Consider the following 20,852-nt stretch of genomic DNA (forward strand, 5'->3'; position numbering starts at 1 on the left):
TTGTATCGGTGGGGTTTTTCTCCAGTTTACTCTCTACTAGGACGAGTGTCAGCGTCCTTCTGCCACCAGCGGAGAGGAGGGCAGAAAGGGAAAGCTGCTCCTCGCTATCACCGACCTTATCCTTTGCAGCTGAACCGTGCAGCCTTTGCTGAGGTATATTCCTTCTCGGGTGTGGATAAGTTCGTCCCTGAGGCTGCTGTCGGGCTGTAAGCACTGAAAGCACAGCCGGTAGCTTTCACAGCATGAGGTCCTGCATCTAAAGCCCCTCTTCCAGTGGAACTGCGATCTCAGAGCTGGGTCTTGGTTTCCGTCGCCTCTCTCAGCATCTTGGGATGCTCCAAGTCCCTGTGGACGTTGGCCTCGTGAAAGGTCCTGGTGCAGTAAGGCTTATTGCACACTGCACAACCCGCGCCCTTCTCCTCCTGCCTTAAAAATCGCCCCTGGAGCAATTTCCCAGGCACGGCCACCCTGGCAGGCGTGATGTCCACGGCATCTCGCTGCTGAGGTACCCGCCGTCTGCAGCGTCTGATTTGTAGAGCGGTAACACGTAGCACTATGCGTGTTTAAAGCGCTGTGTTTACACATAATAACAATAACCTCTATTATCATTATCTGTTGGTAAATGCCCCCAGCTGGCCGGTGCTGGTGCCCTCGCCATGAAGTTCGTTCGCCTGTCGGCTGTCCACGATTGTCACGCTGCCGCCAGGACTGCATTTCCCGGCAGGCCCCGCGGGCACGCAGGCGTGCCGTCCAGCGTGCAGCGCGGCCGCCCTCCCGCCGGCCCATTGGTGGGCTGCGCTGTGCCCCCGCCAAACCGCGCGCGCTCTTGCGGGGTGGGCCCGGTGCGGGTGTCGTGCGGGCGGCCGGACCCGGGGCGGTGCTGGCCGGGCCTCCTCGGTCTCACAGGGGAATGGGCTGCCGGGCCGCTGGCCTGGGCAGGGGTGCGATCCGTGAGTACCGGGGCTCTACGGAGCAGAGGGCTTGGGGAGAGCAGTGGCGGCCGGGGGCGATGGGGGCTGCTCCGGCTCTGGCGGAGTGGGCGGCCTGTGGAGGGCAGCAGGGCGAGCCCGGCCGAGGCGGGCTGTGGCTGCGGGCAGCTCGCCTTGGGGCGGGCATGTGCTTTGCTTTGCCTTGTGAGCATCCCCGATTGCTGTAGGGATCCCTGGACTTAGATGCCCTGCTGTAGAACAGCTTAGGGTGGAGGACTCTCTCTTCCAGGTGTGCGCCTGCCCTGCTGCCTCTTCGTGCTTGCCAGGAGTGTTTCCGGGGATGAAGTGTAACTGAGTGCCGAGTTGCTTAGTTGCCTTCCTCATAAGTCAATATCTAAAAATGTGTTGAGTGAAAGCATGCATGAGTTTAGTGATAAATATCTGCTAACTTAAAAGGAGTGGGACTGACAGCGTGAAACAAGTCATAATAGTATGATGAAATATGAGGTGTTTGAAAGTAATCATTCATCATTGCACACTGGGTACTTGAAATCCAAACCTTTATTAAGAACTGCTCGGGGGTGCATATGAGTGTCAATTCGTAGACGTTTATGAAACATTGGATACAAGTAGCATTGATGAAGCATTAAAGTTCATGCTTCAGTATACTTTGTAGATGGAGGTTTGGTAACAATCTTCTCATGCAAGTATAAACCTTCTCACCTTCCCTTCTGCGCCTGAGGAAGTGCAGCTTTAAAGAACAGGTAGGTTCTGAGGTGGTGTGTCCTGAGAGAGAAGATAATTGAGAATTTGTGGACTTTGTTTTCAACATGAGTTTCCAGGCTTGCATGTCCTATATCTCTGTTGCATATTGCTGTTCTTCAGTTATTTGCTACTTCTTTCAGTTAGACCTCAATTACTGTATTTAGCAAATTGGCTGTTTTGCTGAACTGACAGATCCTGGCCTAAAAAAAAACCCCAAACACTTAAGCCTTCCAAAAATTTGATGAACAGCTTTCAGCTTTGCAGAAGTTTATAAGCTTATTCCCATTAATACTGCAGTGTTTGGGATTACAACTGCAGGCTCTAAGGACCAATGCAATATATCTCTGTAACTTTTTACATTGGAAAATAGATTTCTATTCTGAAGTCTCTCCTATTAAAAACAACTGAATTATGTTTTGTTTTTTTTTTTAAAGTCCTTGCTTGACTTCAGCTGAACTGGCAGTAAAAGGCAGCTGCACTTGCACTACTTTGTGTGTTCCACTAATGACTGATTTTTGTATGTAAAGTTAGCTAAATATGTGCTACACTCTGGCATTTTCAGTTGGTTTTACCCAAAGTATGTTTGCATTTTACCTAAGTCCGTTTGGTCACTGTACCAAACTTCATGTAGCTTCTATTCCCTAAGTTCAAAAATGTCACATATTTGAAGATATGTCAACTGAAGACCTTAATTCCTGCAGGATTGTGAATCCAGTACAGGGTAACAGCAGTCACTATCCTCTAAATGCGTACCTAAATTGTGTACAGAGATACAACTTGTAGTATCTAGGTAAAATGAAAGTATTTTTCTATCCATGTTCTTTTCACCTTATCTTGTAAAGAAAAAAATTGTAAGACATCCAGAATAAAATTTAAATATTTTCAGAATAAAATTTAAATTGTTAAAGCTCTTTTTAACATCTGGTGATCATCTTTGAACTCTGCCACCAGATGGTGTCATAAGATTTGAGGTGTTATCTGACTCAAGCTGATTCTAGCAAAGTAAGAGGATACTATATCTTAGAAGTAACTTTTTTTTTTTTTAAATAAAACTGTGTTTTATATTTGTAATGTAAGGTTTTGAGTTTTTCATCAAGTCCTAGACTATTTTACATTTGGATCCTATTGTGGTAGAGCTGCTTGTGTTGAGCCCTGGGACAAACTACAGAGATATGACAATTTAGGCAGAGCCCTGTATTTCTATTACCTGGTCATTAATGACTACTATCTTAATGTTTGAGATCCTTAACTTGATTTTTTCTTGGTATGAAAGCTCTTTATATTGAATAGTGACTTGAGTACCTTGGTTTGAGTGCTTCAAATCCCCCTCCAGTGATTCTTCATACTCTGTAATGACACTATAAATAGAAGAAGCCCAGTTACTTGCTGAATGCTCTCCCTGTTTGTTCTCTTGTGTCTATACAGATCTTTCTTAGAGAGTCTGAGTTATTTTGACAAGGCCAGGTACCTGTTTCTGTGGAACTGCAATAGGATGTATAGAGTAATCTGTTTTGATGTAGCTTTTGAGTCCTTGTTCTTAACTAATCAGTGAAAGAGAGGTCATATGAATACCTGGGAAGGATACAATGATATTAAACAGCATAGGAAGGGGGGAAAAAAAGATACAACTTAATGTTACAGGAATAAGTGTAAAATTAAGTGTTGGATATTTCTATCATTCTTATAAGAGTCTGTAAAGTGAAGACCCTTTATAAAGCGACTCAAGGTCACCAGAATAAGCTGATGTGAATTCTTTTGTGAGTCACAGTAATATTTAAACCTAAAATTTAATTGGGTTGTTTTGCCCACATTTTGTGGATCACTATGTTGCTTTTTAGTTAGACTTTGTCTCAGTCATTATCGATTCTGTTTGAGGTTGTAACAGTAGTAGGGATACACAGACAACTCCCTTCTCCTAAGTTTGCTAATAGGGGTGTTAGCTAAAGTACTACGTCCGGTTTTGAACAATCCTTTTAGAGTGCTTTGGAAAGGGAAATGGCTATTTTAATAAGCCCAGGAAATGTGATGTTTGAGGAAAACATCTGAAGAAAACAAAACTTGCATATACCTTAAACCGAGTAGGGAGTATGGAAGAAAACAGAAGCTTTCCAGCTTGTGGAATTTCCAGGTATGTGGATTTTAGGTGTTCTAAGTGACAGCATACAGTAATAATGCTGAACAGTTCTTCATTCCAGTTTGGACAGAATATATTCCCGAATCTTCAGGTGTGTGAAAAGCTGTCATGAATAAGAAAGAAAGAAGGCATTTAGTTTCACTAGAGAGAAATGATCACCTTGATTTACAGCAAGGAAAACTTACTTTGTATATTAGGAAATTATTACCATTGCTTATATATAGGAGTTGGAAAGATGCAATTTGGTTGTGTCTTAAAGTGTATATGTTCTTCTAACCTGTGCCCTGTTCTTAGACTTACATGAAATAAAAATAGAAGTCAGTGAAAACTCTGTGTTCCTGCCAGGTGTTCTGTGCCTGTGCAGGTCTGTTTAAGATATTTCTCTGTGGTGTCATTATCTCCAGCAGACTTTCCCTGTATGTTGTAAAAATCCCAGCCATACTTATGAGACAGCACTCAGTTTCTGTTAGATGTTTTCTAGGCCAGATAGTGAAGTAAATTTTATTGCTTTTAACAGGAGCTTAAAGAACTTTGAACTGTGAAATAACTTTTCTTTCCTGGCTTAATGTCAAAACAGTTAAGCACTTCTCTGCCCAATTATACCATTTGCTGTCTAGTGGTGCTGCTTCAGTGCTCAGGGGTCTAGACTACCCTTAGATTGTCACATGGATAAAATTAAATCTTGGAAAGCAGGGAGAAATTTACCTTAAAAGCTTTACTTTTGGTACAAGTATTTGAACTTCTGGAGTGTAATGTAGTTTTCTCCTTCGCCCTGTAAAAATAAGAAACCAACTACAAAGTAGTTAGTGGCTGACAGTGTGCTGGGGGAGAATCATGCCGCTAGTTGTGACTTAACTTTAGTAAGTCCTTAAGTTTTTGTTTGTTGCCTGTGTTAGGATGCACAGATCAGCATCTCAGAAGGAAAGTTAGTGCCTCGCAGGTGTGCCCAGAAGGAGAGTTAAGGTAATTAGTAGAAGTTATTGTCTAGTGGGGATGTGTGGTAAATTTGGATGCTTGAGGGGCAATGAATCTTGGAAGGGAAGATAGTCTGTGAATGATAGTGCTTTATTTTATGTAAATTCTGCTGGAGGTGATGAAATTGGAGCACGGGGCTCAGTATTATTATTACTATTCTACAGTTCAGCTGGTGTGTGTGCAGCTGGTTGCTGCAGGACAGAAGTCACTGAGGCACTAGGAATGACATCTCTGCAAGGAGCTGAGCATATGCTGAGCATATTGCTGCATAACATTCTGCACAGTGAATTTGTAGCCTCCTGTTCTTCTCAAGTGTTGAGTTTCCACTGCTCTCTGTAGGGACATGCAGCACTTAGGCAGGCCTTTAGACAGGCCAGTGCTGCTGATCTCTTTGAAGCCTCCTGAGGATTTCTAGGCAGCTGGACTGCCAGGCTGCACACCCCACTCCATGGCACTTGTGGCTTTATATAGTCAGAGTGTTCAGCCACTCATCTGTAGCAGATTTAATCTTGATGTACATTTTTAATGTATGTTATCCGGTAAGGTTGAATTACTGTGGACAAATGGATGTTGTACCAGGAAGTAGTCTAATGCCTAATTTTCTTTGTGGACTATTTTTATTTTTGAGAAGGGCTCTCTAAAATCTCTGTAGCTGGCTTTCTTAATTTAATTAAAGCTCTGTGGTATTTCTAAGCTCTGTACAGGTGCAGACTATGGGCAAGTTGTGTTTACATCACCCAGTTGTAAAGCACATCCCTTCCTTTTAAAACAAACAAATAATAAATGACCCATTGAACAGTTACATTCCCTCAAAATAAAAGTTGTTGTAATATCTCATTTGTTTCAAAGGCTTTGCATTCTGCTCTTAACATGTATTCTTTTTATATGATGGTGGGGTTTTTTTGGCAAAACCTTATCTTTGAGCTTGCAGTTCGCTCATTTTTTAGAGTAGCTCATCTTCCTACTCAAGTCCCATAAAAAGTAATTTTCTATGTTATACAGCAAGCTGATGATTTCAAAAGCACAAGTCGTTAAAGCTGATAAAAGCTTGAAGGTTGCTGAAGTTTAAAGTATGTGGATTTTTTTTCAAGAATTCAAATGTGCCTGCATTTATCTAGAGAGGGCTCTGTTTCTGAAGTTTCTTCATGAAGAATGGAAGTTTTGAGATTGAACAGACCAGTATATGGTGAGATGAAATGCAGTGTCTACATGGCTCAAAAGCTGTCTGATTCTTGCTGATTTTACATAGTGACTGAGGAAATGCCTCTGATTTATTATGTTACTCAAAATACTTCATAGGAGTTCTTTTACAGTAAAATTGAAGTACTTAATTAAAATGAACCACAGTGTTTATAGGTTTAGCAGCATTTGGAGAAAGCTAAGGATCATGGGAAGTGGTTTATATCTATGTAAGACACTAAGTCGAGAGGTGATCTGGAAATAGAATGTGTGTCTGTAACATCTACCGAATCTCTTTATTTCTGAGTCCATGCCACTGAGAAAGTTTCCCTTTTCATAGTGACATCCAATAGCATTTGAATTCTATCAGTATTTTTAGTACTCTGTCATAAGTAATGCCCAGCTGATTGGGCAGTTTGCCAAAAACTCTTCCTGTAATCGTGTATAGTTACTATATGTTTTAATTAGCCAAAACAGGTGTAATGTTAGCTCTGCTGGTGAAAGCTTTTTAATGTTCTGTGCTAACTGGCCTGCTTTTCCTGATTTAAGTCCCGTGCTGCTTTAAGCCAAGTGCAGAACGAATTCTGTAAATACTTGGGTGATCTTGAAAGAGATCTTGAGCACATGTAGGGTATTACTCCGCTGAACTACAAAGTAGTGCCAGCAAAGAATGTTGGGGGTGTACAGAATATTTTAATGCAAAAGGAAGTGTCTGAAATTGGTGCAAGGATTAGCAGCCTCGCTTTCCATGAGTACTTCCATATTAATTGCATTAAACCAGCTGTACTATGTTGGCTAGGCATCTAACAACATTTGTCACTTGTGTATGATCATTAATAATTCCTTTAGATCTGTTGTAGCTGCACAGATCTGTGTATAAACAGTATATTGATGATGTGCTACTTTACTCACCTAATAACTCACTAGAGAATCAGGAGTCTGCAATATCTCGTTTTCTGTCTCTACTTGTATAAGCTTAAACTTTCCTTAACTGCTGTCTCAGTTGAAATATGTTTTAAAACAAGTTATGATCTTTATAAATGCTTTCAAAATAATTTGTTATGAAAGATAGTGTTTCTGATTCCTGACCTTCCATGAAGGCAAGTGCTTTTGCATGGACATTGCTGATACCATATGAATTTATATGGAGGCTAGTGCATATAAATGAATGATCTTAAACCTTTGTTGGGGCTTATGTGTCAAAATAAACAGCTGCCACTAGTGGTTCAAATATATCAGGTGGCCATGTGATCAAGCTAGAAAATGCATATCTTAACGCTATCAGGTATCTCAGGGAGATCAAGAATGGTGGTTAGGGAGCACAAGATGACTGAATCTCCTGTTATGTTTTAAATGTGTTTGTTTTAGTATGATGATGTGGATTTTTTTAATGAGAAAACTGTTTCTCTCTTGTCTAATGGTGGAAGTGCTATTGCAACTCTCAGTTTCCTCCCCTTTAACCCGGACAGATGCTGGTACCTTATGTGTAAATGGGTGTGGAAATCTGTAGGGAAAGAGTTACTTGTCAAAGAACTACCTTTTGGACTTAAAGGGTCGCGCTTTTACTTGCTCATTTTTGTTTTCAGTTGGACAGAATAACTGAATATCAGAGCTGCTTTAACTCTAGGTAATCTAGATTTGGTAAAAATCTTGTTCCTGCCCTTTGTTCGCAGCTTCTAGTCAGTACCAGATTTAGAGATTTTTGATGCCGCTGATAAAGAAGGTTGATGTTGAATAACTAGAATTAACTTTATAGGGTCAGTTATGAAGTAGAGTTCTTGAAGAAGGCTCTTGCAGGTCAATTATGATGCTATTAGCTAAGTTAGCTCTGAAGTTGCCTAATGTAAGTTAGCAAAACTTGAAAGGATTTGTATTTTTCTGTGCAGATACAAAAATCCTGAGTATTGAAAAAATACATTTGTTTTCAATTTAGGGTGAGGAACTGCCTCTGCCAAATCAATAAAAAATGACAGTAATGCTCAATCATTGTGCATTTTAGTGTATTTTAGGAGAAAGAAAAGTGCAAAGATTGTACCCTGTTATTTAAACAGACATATCTGTTTATGCATTATAACCTAGACTCTAATTTCATTGCACTCCTTATGAGTTAAACATTATGATAAAATACATATGACATTTTATTTGACCTGCCGCTGCTTTTTTTTGCATATATGCAAGTCTTCAGTAGATTAGTGTTAAAATGCTGTCTAAATTGAGTATTTAAGTACATGGATATGTGCATTTCTTGCAAAGGCTAGTGAGAAAAATACTGAATTTAAATTACTTCAGGTTTTATTTTATGGTGAGTAAATGGATCAATAAAACTTGAAGACTAGTGGTCTTTGATATCATAGATGGCCTCTTTCATTTTCCTAGGGCCTTAAATATCTTCCTTGAGTGGCCCTGTGCACTAAAATAAAGATCTGAGTTTGCCCTGCTTGGTTTTTCTAATTCCTTATCTCCCTGTCATCATTGTAGTTGAAAAGTGTTTTGTTAGTCTGATTTGAGTAGCTAAGAGGATTTGTACAGATCTCTGACTGTTGAATGAGTACCATGTCTTGGATGACCAGGAACAAAATGAAAGAAAGGGAAAGCTACTTTTTATTATAGATGTTTTAGATGACTGTTCAAACTACCTTATGTTTTTTTTTGAAGAGTGTTGATGATGCATGAGAGGCATGTATTCTCTTAAGCTCAGCACAATAGTTTTCATGAACAGTAACTTTGCTTACTTTATTTAGTAAGATAGATTAATGAAACAAGCAATCCTCAATGTTGGTTATTTTTAAATTGTTTTTATTTGCAGGTATGGGATAAGATATTTCCAGAGTATATAAGCATGGTTCAGCAACGAAAATGTGCATTATGTCACATTGTGTACAACTCAAAAAAGGTAAATAATTAATGCTTGACATGCATCAGTAGATATTAATATGAAATGTGAATGAGAAATGCTTTCATTTTAAAATTGTGCAAAGTGCAATTTCCCTTTACCAGGAATATATTGCCCTAAGTCTATCTCAAATCAAAGAATATATTTCTGTGTGCTTTGGAGTATCTTTCTTGAAGTGAGCTGTGCAGTATGTCTGATTCTGAATGGTAAAATTAGTGAGGTCTTTGAGTTTTTTATATTATTTTATAAAGATGCTAAAGTGAAAAGTACTCAGGCATATTTGGCTGTAAATTGTGATATGGGAAGAATACTGTAATACACAATTTAATACACAATTTTATAGATTCCTTTTGGAAGGTCTGTGCTTCCATATGGAAGAACCAAATGGAATTGTGTTTTCCACATAACACAGCATGTGTTTTCATTAGTGTGTCAGTTTAGTGTCCATCTTCTGTGTGCTGTGTATTTATGCAAAATCTGCATTGAATCTGAGAGTTTCTTAATGGACCTTCATATACTTTTTAGCTACATGGCATGTGGAGATGTGCCATGTGTTTTAATTCACACAACTCTTCAAGGTGGAAGATGTTCCTTTCCCTTTTCAGATAGGATTTCAAGGACTAAAGAGGATAGTGATTAGTATCTGGTCTTTGAAGATTTCTGAACACTTTGGCTCAAACACCAAAGGAAAGTTAAATCATCTGGACTGCTTCCTTTGCTGAGTGATGAATGTTTTTTCTCTTCTGGCATCTCCCTTTCAAATTAAGTAATTATAACAGTACTGCAGTTCATAGATCCGGGTTGCTGTAAACAACAAACTGACATGTACATCTCAGTTTCTGAAGTGTCTAGCCAAGTAAAATAGTATATGATGGTGAATTTACAGCTGTCTTACAATAGAAATACAGAGAACTGCTCAGATTGCACAGGGAAACTGTTTTTAAGTACTGTGATTCTGAAGAATGGTATTAATGAGACTTAATTAAAATTATTTTCAACAGTGTTTTGTCAAAAATCAGACTAATAAACTTTGCTACATAGACTGTTATTTGATTTTCTCCTGAAATTCTGCTTCCATTGTGTTGAATTTTAATGACTCGTGTGTTCTTCTTGGGAAAGGTAACATAACTTCCTGCAGGTGTGCCTACTTGTGCTTTCATAGTCACAGAAACAGGAATGGCAACTACTGCAGCCCTGCAGAAGTAGAGTACACCCTTGTGCAAGGCAGGAGAATTCACAAAAATGAGCTTTTCAGATATGATACAGCATTTTGTTTTGTTTTGACCAATTTTTTTTTTCTACATGTTGAAGGAGATGGAAGAACACAAGAGAAGCATGCTTCACCACAGAGAACTGGAAAACCTGAAGGGAAGGTATGAGAGCAATCTTCCATCATTCCTCCCGGTGCCATTTTGTATGTCACTTTTTGGAAGGACTCCTGACCTATTTCCCATACAAGCTGAATTGCACAATTTATTTTTATGCTTCACTTGAGTAGTGTGCCTTGTCATACAGCTGGCAATGAATGTGTTTTCATGATGTCAGAAACCCAGGAGGCAAACAATGATGTGGAAGAAAGCTCACCTGCATTGCTTTGACTGCAGTGAAATAAAGTTACTTCATTCTTGGCAGTTTTGTGTTTGTGGGGGTTTTTTTTTTCAAGCACTAGATTTCTGCCTTTTACAGAATAATCAGAAATTAGAATTATGAATAGTGGCATTTTTCTTTTAAAAGTTTTTTGGGGTTTTTGTAAGTTTTCAATGATGTAAAACCAATTGTTGATCTTTTAAACTACAGTTGCTTGATTAGGAGACCTAACCATGCTGGATGGTGTTTCCTTTAAGGTTTCCTTGTTTTATTTGAAACATTTGGAAAGTAGAAGGGGGGAGTTAAGGGATTTTCAAACATGATCCTAATAATAGGGAGTTAGGCTCCAACCAGAGTACACTTTAAAGTGATTTCAGGTGTATGGATTTTGAGATCAGATCAGATCTGATCTCACAGAGATCAGATACTGTCAAATACTTGAATATTTGATCTAGAAATTTATTTTTAATTATCTTGCAGCAGAAAGTTTAACAAATGACAAATCTGTTTTCAACACCTCTTAAAGAACTAAAAGTAACCCTCTTTCTGCTCTTTGAGGTGTGGGGGATTCATTTTGTCAAGACATCTATCATACCCAGGGAAAAATACCAGAATGCTCTCTGCTTGAAACTGACTGTTGGCTTCTGGTCAGTTAACTTGTTGAGCACTTCTGTTCTGAACTGTTGTCTTCTGGCAGTGATTCTGAAATTTCACTTATTTTGACATCTTATTTTGGGCCTTCTACATTTTTTTTTGTTTTGTTTTTAGTTTATTTAGAGCTCTGTAACACTAATTTCTAGAAGTTATATGTTGTGTCTGCCGTGGCTTGCAAATGATTGGACAATTTTTGGTTTTCCACCCCATAGGACTGATATTAAGTTAAATTTCTTTCATCATCATTACACTTTTTATTACTAATGTAACCATCTGTCTTCATTACTCTTTCAGAAGAATGCATGGAAGATGCTTGTTCTCAAAATAATGAACTTAATTTTTCAGTGTGCAACAGCAGCCTCGTTCTCTCTCTTGTGCCCCTTCTTCCATTTAAATTTAATTAGAAGTTTTTTAGGAGTCTTTTACAGCCATGTACTTCAAGAAGAAAATATGAAGCACAAGCAGCAGCCTCGTGAGTGTGGCTGAATTGTGTAACAGATGATAATACCATTAAAGTATGTGGAGTATCAACATCTTACTACCTTGAAATTTAGTATCTGACTAGAAGTCACTTTTCAGACTTTGTTTGGAAGAGGTAAAGGAAATGCACACATTGATTCATCCTTTTTTTTCATTTAAAGTTAGCTTAGTTATCTCAAGTGCTAGAATAATTTTCTGAAATGTTTTAAGACTCTTCTTCTTTCCTTGAAGTCTTATTCTCTGTGATGTATAAGGAGAATTGGATGCCAAGTACAAAGCTGTAGCATATTTGGGTTTTGCTTGTTTTTAGTTGAAAGTGAAATAGTGCTCTTGTAACATGGGACATTGAGACTACAGTCTGAAGTATACATGCAGTAAATAAAGCTCTTGAGTGCTTTCATACTGAGTACTTTTGTTGTGTTTACCTCAAACTTCTTTTGGCCGCCTTGTTTAACAGCTAAGATTGTGTGGTATTCCTGTGTGGCAGGGGAATGTGTAGACATGATCAGTGTGTGCCGCGGACTGTGCTAGTTCTGGATGGCATTAATGGGTGTAGGAAAAGTATAGAACTAAAGGAAATATAAATTCCCCTAAGGGTAGCTATCTGAACTCCTGGCCGGTTTATCTTCAATTAAAGCAGTTGTTCATAAAGAAAAAAAAAAAGTTGTGTTTTTCTTTAGGCTCATATAAATTAACAGCAGGTCAAAGAAGTCTTGCCTTTTCAGACTGTCAGTTGGTACAAGAACCACAGCTTTGTAATTAGTAACTTGAAAGTTAGAAGTGATAGAAACAAGTTCTTTGTCCTCAGTCCAGCAGTTAACTCACAGGCTTTGTTCAAAATAAATAAAACTTTGCATTTAGTTAGTCAGTCTATAAATGTTTTATGCAATAATTGAAACATGGGTCTTATGAAGGATGTGGATTGTTCTTTAAAACCTAATTACTGCCACATTAGAACCACTGGAGTGTGCTTCTCATTGAGAGTCCGTATGGGTGAAGTGGAACGTTATGTAAAAAGAACATCTTTTTCGGTGAGATGCCAACTTTCTATTTGCAGTTTGCCTTGTGTGATGACCTAAGTTAAAAATAAGTCTTATTAGCTATGCACAGCTGTGCCATTTATGAGTGTGAAGAGGATTTTTCCAACGACATTAGTAAAATCCACTGGTTTGGTTATCTTTAGTGCATTAAGATAGCTCGAAGTGCAATATATAGGATATGGGCTTTGAATATTTATTAGCCAATGTGAAGTGTATGAAATTAAGTACACTTAGTTCTCAAAAATACAGGGTAAATTTGGAAGCTACTGACATCATAAATGAAATTTATCTTAATGTTTAATTTGAAATTAATTAGGCTGCAACATACAGAATAATTAAACAAAAAAATTCTGATTTTTAATACTTAGGCTGTTTAAAATAAAGCCGTCTCTAGGTGTGTCTGAATGACTGCATTGATTAAATATCTGAAGTATTTTAGTAGGGAAAACCGCTGATAGCCAGGATAAATAAAACATAGCTGCTGACACTTGATTAACCACTCCGATGAGGACACTGCCTTAATACCTTGAGTGAATGCGCATCTTTTGATCTTTCTCTCTCTTTTTTTTTTTTTTAACCGTTCACTAAAAACAAGGATTCATGTTTCTCATTTTATGCATCCCATTTTCTTGACACTAGTCATGAACTGTGTGTTAGATTATGATGCTTCTGTTCTAAGACCTTTGTGTCAAGTGGTCCGTGGGGACATACATATCTGCTTTAATGAATTAACTGGCAGAATTGAAAGAAGCACTGTGGAGGCAGTCAGTGAATCCTGTCTTGGTCCTGCTGAGTTATTTGCAGTGGACTATGCTCTATATAATTTTTATCTGTGTGGTTTTATTTTTAATCTGGTGAACATATTTTCCTTTTTAGGAAGTTAATAATGTACTTCTTTAACACGGATTTATTGGAAGGCATTGTCAGAAGAACAAATGTTGTGGTTTTAGAAATCTGAATTTCTTAAAAAAAAAGTTCAAGTCTTGCAGTCTTAATCCAGTAATATGAGTAAAGCCATTTGTCTGATACAGCTGTCAACTTTCTCCAGCTGAAATTATTTCTATATTTTTTGAGATAAGTCCTCTAAAGTAGAAAGCAGACCTCATGCACACTTGAACCAAATAAAGTACAGGAAACTGAAGACACCCTCCCATCACTCACTGTGCTGTGGAGTCTTTGGATTCCAGGCAGCAGTCTCAGCTGTCCCAGTTTAGGTTATGTTGTATCAGGATTGGCTGTATCCATGTACTGCCTCCTCCCTATTCTAAATTTCACTGGGGGAAGGCTCAAGGCAAGGATTAAATGTAGAAGCTGTCACCAGGCTTCCCCAGTGCAGCTGGCAGCATGGATGGGTTTCAGAGCTCCTGCTAGCTCTGGAAGCCTTTCATTCTGCCTCCTCGCTCACTATGTTTCCTCTGAATAGATTTTGAGTACAACAATTCAAGAAGAATTCCTTCTCCCACCTAATGTAGCTTTATTACCAAGTCTTTTACCTCTTGATTGTTGGAAAAAAATCTTGTAAAAACTGACCATCAAAACACAAAACCTTGGAAGAAAAAGCCAGAGAATTCAAATAAGTATACTGAGCAAAGCCTAGTTGCCTTGAGCTCACACACATTCAGAGGAAACAAAGTAAGGCCAGAGGTACCTGCCATGCCAGTTGGCAGAATTGAAAGCCCACCCTCTGCCTCTTTTCCTAGGGATAGCAGCCATGAATGCCGGGTGTGCAGGGTGACGCTGGTGGGTTTGTCAGCATATGCCAAGCACATCTCCAGTCAGCTGCACAAAGACAACGTAAATGCCCATGACAGAAAAGAGGAAGAGAAAGAAGCGGCAGAAGAAGAGGACCTTGACAAAGAACTCATTCAACTAATCAAGCAAAAGAAGGAACGGAACCGGTGAGTTTTCCTTTCTCCACTTAGATCATAGAATTGCTTTTAATACAATGAGGAGGCACTCCTGAGGCTTAGGTGCTCACAAAATGTAAACTGCCTGTAGCCAGCATACTTGAGAGAGCAATCCAAGAGACCGGTGTGGATATCATAGTTTCAACAGTAAATGTGACTCTGCTGAATGTTTTTGTCCTGTTCCTCTAGTACTAGTATGGAAATACAATCATTCTCCATGATGGGTAAAAACAGTCTTGAGTTTTGAGAACCCTAATGTTTTTATTTTAATATTTGATACCTTTATAACTGAAGGCTTAATAAATGGACAGTAGTGCTAATGCTGTTTATGGTGGAGGTTGTCTGTAGCAACCTGGCCTTTAAGAAACTGCTGCTGAACATGTTTTTTTTATAAAATCAATTGGATTATTCTGTAAATGTCAAGTGAAATCCCCTAGTCCTTGAATGAGATTTCTTACTTGTTGTATCTTGCTGCTTACCATTAGCTAAACATAGTTCCAGTGGCTCACTATGAAATAGAGAGCTGCAGAAAGTAACAAATATTGTCTTTTATTTTACATTAAAATCTGCACATATGCATTGCTTGTGTGATGTTCCAGTTGGGAATATATTATTTGAATAGGTTTATGGCATGGTGATGGTACTAAAGGGGCATATAATTTTTAAAAGAAGCTCTTGTGTTCTGTGGCTAGAAATTTAAATTAGTGTTTCCAGATGTTGAAATCTGTGACGACTATTAGATAGGTTTTGGCATCACTCTGTCGTACTAGTGTGTCCCTGCACTGCACAATGGTAATGTTTTCATACTGGTTACTGTAGGTAGCAAAATTGTTGCTTTTCCTTTTTGTTTTATGGAAAAGGAGTAATACTGTCAGTGCAGTGTTGTTCTGAGGCAACTAAAACTGTAGAAAATCTCTGTCTGCTGGGTGCTGGTTTGGAGAGGCAGAAAACCAGAAGGTTTAAGTTACTAATTCAGCAAAATTATTTCCATTAGATCACAATCTAGTTGATTGCAATCAGCTCTTAGAAATTACTGTATCACTTAGATATTGTTGTTTTGAATTCTCGTCTTAGAGCTCAGATTATTTTGCACAGTAGACTGTTTTCCATTAGAGTGTAGTTATTAGTGAATCTTTTAGCAGAACTGGAATGTATCAAAAACATAAAGGGTGATACAATATAAATGTTCAGTTTACTCAAATCAATTGGTTTTGAGTAGTAGTGTGAAAATTTACTGTCTTTCTTGTCCAGGGATCTAGAATGGATGTATTTCTGGGATCAGTTTCTGGAAAAAACTTTTAATGAAAACTCCTCATTTGGTGGGATAGATTGCTGACCCTGGGAATAGCTGTAGCTGTTAAGGGAGCATTTATCTTTAAATGTACATGTGATAGTTTGCCACGTGTTTGTGATAAGTTGCCAAGCACAAGTGCTATCCAAAGGGCAGTCGATAGTGCTGCTGGGAGGCTCATACAGACTCAGGATTGCATGCTGTGGACTGTTCCAGTCTCTTGATTAAAAGAAGGCAAATTTCTTTCGGGTCTGAGGTGCATCTTCTGTGGATGTTTTACATCTGTGTTTTAACCTTTATAAATGGAGCCATCATGTCAATTGTTCCCTCCAGTAAGAATAATAATGGAGTTTTCAGCCTAACTTTCCTCTGTTTTCTATCAGTTCACTCTAGTTCTACCAGCAGAATAATCTTCAGAAAAAATAATCTCACTATTGAGTTTTCTGTCTACTAAGATACAGCAAATTACAAAGATTCTATAACATTAAGAAACTTTATTTTTATTAGTTTCTTATTAGTCCAATAGTAAATATAAAGGAATATTATCTTTCAAGTTAGAGAAAAGTATTTAAAAATCAGTCTATTGACCTGTCCCTACGCCAAATCTTTTGTTCTTGTGAGAGAAATTTTGAAATTATCACATTTAAGTAAAGGTACAACATTAGTTTTGAAAGTCAAACATTAGTGAAGCTTGAAAAGCAAAGCTGCCAAAAAAGTATCTGTTTCTTTCTATAATAAATATTTTTTTTTTAAATTTTCTTCCCAATGCAAATAAAATTCATGAAGCTTGTGGACTGTTGGATTTTAGTAGAATAGGATCAGAATTTAGGCTTTTCTCAATTCTTTTGTAGGCAAACTGAACCAAGTAGTGCAAGCCAAGAATTAGAATGTGATGATAGGAGACCACAGAGAAGGAGAGAAGAAAGAGCTGCTTACAAAGAAAGAGAAGCTTATGATCAGTCGTCGTGGCATCATCATAATGCATCACAAAGGGACTGGAAATGGGAAAAGGATGATTATGTTAGTCCTAGACAAGGCAAATTTTCACACTCTCAGAGGAACCTTAATATAAACAGACATTCAGGTGGTGCAAGGGGGCGCTCTGGGTGGCACCAGAATGTTTCAGGAAACCCTTCGAATCGACATAATTATGGGAATTCGGGAAACGCTTGGCATCCGAGTGGGCGGAGAGGAGGAGCATCAAATTGGCATCATGGTGCCAGGGGAAGAAATTCTACTTGGCACTCAGAAGAAACGGGTCATTTTTCTAGCTGGAATTCCAAGAGTTATGGAGGAAACTGGAAACCAAGTCCTCATGGTGCAAATGGCTGGAATTTTGGAAGCTCAGGAGATTCATATTCATCAGAGCCAAATATATACAGTCAGGAAAGGTCTGCATGGCAGCGGCCAGAGAAAGGCAATGTTCTGCCGCATAGAAATCGAAGAAATAGGGGTGACCGTCTGGATTTTACTAGTGATGAGCTTGCTGCTGAGGGGGTGTTAGAATTTAGTACATTGAAACAACCAGAAAGCAAACCTTCAAGAGCCAGTGGAAAAAGTGTCAGTCCTTCCAGAGATAAAACATATCGCTGGAGTCCCTACCCATCCCAGAAAACTGCAGAGCAGCAACCACGGTCTGAAGATAATGTTTCAAAAACTTCAGATAAAATAGGTTCTGTACTTACATCTCTTACTGATTCATCAATGAAAGGAGAAACTTGTGAAGCCAATGTTAGCCTTTCAAAACTTAAAGACCATGAAGCATCTTCCCCTTCTAATGGAACCTCAGACCACCTTGATTTTTGCACGGTTATGGAAGACTCTTCCAGTGGTGAAAAGCCTGACAGAGATGATGGCAGAAGTAATAGTATGCCATCACTGAAATCCCCTCTTCTCAATATCACAGATACGAAATTATCCTTGATAAAGCAAGACACGAACAGTCTCTTAAAAAATGTCAGGCTTCTGTTATCCTCGGCTAGTGGTGAAGAGCAGAATAATTTGAATGCAGTGAACTTGGAAACAAACAGTTTCTCGTCTTATTCATCAAAGCTGCATGCTGCTTGTGTTGGTAACTTACAAGACAACAAAGATGTGCTTGGTAGCAATCTTGGAGAGCCTATTAATAACTTAAATGAAGCAGAACAAAATCCCAAAGGTATCCAGTGCAACCATTCCTTGCAAAATGCTCCCTTAAGCTCTTGCAAAGATACAAGTGACCAGAATAGGGAAGAAACTGGGAAGGCATTGCCAAAGAAGGAGTTCAGACTAGATTCATTAGATGTGAGTGGTGATGATTTAATGGGAAGTGAGAAGTCAGAAGCAAAAGTTGAAAAGTTGGATTCTTCTTTACCCTGTGACACTCCTGAAGGTAAAACTACCACCTCTGAAAGGGAAAATGATAAAAAGCCATCTGCTTCAAATATTGCTTCTGCTGAGCTAAAAAATTTTACATTTCTGGTAGAACCCACAGTTTCTTCGTCAAGCAGTCAGGACCGTATGCATGTGGATTTGAAAAGCTCACAGGACAGGGAAGGGAATGAGGAGTGTGTCAAGTCACGTGATCAATTTGAAATTGAAGGTTTTGAAAATCCTTCAGATAATGAGCTTCAAAAAGGAGGAAGCCAGTCAGGAGGCCTCCTTCTTCCAGATTTAAGCAAACTTGGCCTGCCTGCTTCTCTGCAAAGAGATCTGACACGGCATATCAGTCTGAAGAGCAAAGTCGGGACGCATCTCCCAGAGCCCAATCTCAATAACGCACGTCGCATTCGGAATGTGAATTGCCTTCGGAGAAGTGAGACAGAAAAGGAGTCGGGGCTTAAACCTACCCTCAGGCAGATTCTTAGTGCTTCCCGGCGAAATGTTAACTGGGATCAGGTCATCCAGCAGGTAACCAAGAAGAAACAGGAACTTGGCAAAGGTTTACCAAGGTTGGTACCTTTAAGATCCAACTATGTCTCTCAGGGCATGCTGAGGGAGGAGGGTTATATTTTCCCATATCTGAAATGAATTCCAAAATCCTTGAAGTAAGAGTTTATAATGAAGCTTGCTATGCCATGATCTTTTGCAGAGTTTTTGAAAATGCAATTTTTTTGCAAATAATGCAGAGTTTTTATTGATTGATGCTATAAATGAATTTCTGTCCATAGATAAGTAAAAGTAATCTGCTCAGAAAAGATTCTGATCCATTCATAATGGTTGCTTTAATATCTGAATGTGGATGGTAAAAATGTAGTTTCTGTAGTTTCTTTTGCAGTTCTAGTAATGGAAGAATGTAAAAATGCAATCAGGATGGGAACAATGCTATGACAGTTCCCTATTTCCTCATTTTTTTAGGACTACAAGAAATGCTTGCAGTGTTGCAAGCAGTGTAAATGCTCACTCTTCATTTGTTAATCTTCTATTCTGGTATACAGTTTGCTTTTGTATTTAAGGAAGCAATTCTATAATACTGCATTTTTGAAATGTGCTTTAAACCTGAATAATTTGAAATGTCTTGAACAAATGTCGCATTTGATTATTCCAACCTTGCTTGGGAATAATTTGTAATAACATGATTTCTGACTTGAAAATCATGCTGCCAGTTCTTAGCCACTAAGTCTGGTTATGTGATACACAGGAGATGTTCCATTATCAGATGAGGTAGAAGGCACAGAATACCACTGTAATGGGATTAAACCTACTGCTTAAAGCAGCAGTGTACATCTGGAGAAGGGGGAGGTTTTTCTCTATGTGTAGCAGGCTTGTAACTTGTTTATTTTTCTTTTTATCTTGTTAAAGGTTTGGCATAGAAATGGTGCCTCTTGTTCAAAATGAGCAAGAGGGTCTAGAACTCAGTGAAGAATCTGATCCGACTGCTCTAGAAGGATTCCAGTGGGAAGGGATTTCCTTAGTGTCTGGCTCAGCCAGAAAACGTAGCTTTTCTGAAAGCAGTGTCATAGCAGACAGAAATTCTTCTGCTTATAGCTTTTTCAGTGAACAAGCCAAAATTAAAGAAAGTGGGCAAAGGCAAGTAATTGCAGCCAGCCACCCACATCATATAACATCTGGATATGAGGCAAGCACTGACATTGAGGGTGATCAGAAAGAGGGGACACCATCTCTTGCTTTGTCACCTTTTATGTCTGAAAGAACCGAGGCTAGCAGAAGTCACAGCCTACAGGCCACCTCTGAGATCACAGGCCACACAGAACAAGACCAGGAGAGCCCAGAGAAGAGAACACCTCTTCTCGAAAAACAAAATGTATTAGAGGTCTCAGAAGAAAATCGTCCAGCTTCAAATAGTGCTTCACTTTTTGCAATGTCCAATAACATAGATGCAGCTACAGACAGTAGCTGCACATCTGGGACTGAACAGAATGACAGCCAAGGAATTGGAAAGAAGCGAAGAGCAACTGGAGTAAGTGTGCAATTCTGTCCAGCTTTGATCTGCTGAACAGGTTCTTTCTCTGTCAATGGTTATTCAGCTTTGGAATGATCTGTGCTGGGAGGACTTTCCCCATCTGATAGTCTTGTACATTGGTAATATCAAGTTCATTTTTTGTTTGACTTGATTTTCTTTAAATTTCTGCTTTCATAGTGCAGGACTTGTGATAGTTTTTTGTAACTAGTAGGAATGACAAATACTCTTTTTTTGATTTGATACCTGGCATACTCTGTTGATAAACAAGAGCTGTTAAAATATTTCTGTGGAAGTACTAGGTTTTGTAGCAAGAATCTTGGTGTTTCACAGCACAATTTAAATGGAAGGTAGCCTGTAGTAGTAATTGGTTTTCCTTAGATGTTTCTGGTTTTATGATAAAGCAAGGAAATAAAAACATTTTGAAAAAATTACACACCTAAAATTATATTCTTAAATCTGAATTTGTTTCAGAGTCTGGTCTTAGGCTTATCCAAAGGTTCAAAAAAATCTTGTTGATCAATTTCACAAAATGGTTTTGCAGAAAGCAATAATTCTAATTCCTCACTGTTTAATCCACTACACCTTCAGCTAAAACTGTAGAGCAGACACTGTGATT

The 20,852-nt window shown here is 38.7% G+C and overlaps 1 protein-coding gene across 4 annotated transcripts in view; it reads left to right on the plus strand.

The window, feature by feature from the left end:
• The first annotated feature begins 759 nt into the window (after positions 1–759).
• The window catches only part of ZNF106 (zinc finger protein 106), a 40,470-nt gene continuing 20,377 nt past the window's right edge, over positions 760–20,852 (plus strand). For 2 of the 4 annotated variants that reach the window (XM_071427288.1, XM_071427289.1), the window contains exons 1-6: positions 761–950; positions 8,789–8,875; positions 10,187–10,248; positions 14,337–14,534; positions 16,686–18,764; positions 19,615–20,233. In XM_071427288.1, the coding sequence (XP_071283389.1) occupies positions 8,822–8,875; positions 10,187–10,248; positions 14,337–14,534; positions 16,686–18,764; positions 19,615–20,233 (3,012 nt within the window). In that variant the 5' untranslated portion in view covers positions 761–950; positions 8,789–8,821. Of the gene's footprint in view, positions 951–8,788; positions 8,876–10,186; positions 10,249–14,336; positions 14,535–16,685; positions 18,765–19,614; positions 20,234–20,852 lie in introns of all 4 variants that reach the window. The other 2 variants (XR_011679257.1, XM_071427290.1) reach the window with 2 other exon arrangements.

This window comes from Agelaius tricolor, unplaced genomic scaffold (genome assembly GCF_023055355.1).
Source record: "Agelaius tricolor isolate 1412-34295 unplaced genomic scaffold, bAgeTri1.0.p SCAF_5, whole genome shotgun sequence".
In the NCBI taxonomy this organism is placed as follows: Eukaryota; Metazoa; Chordata; class Aves; order Passeriformes; family Icteridae; genus Agelaius; species Agelaius tricolor.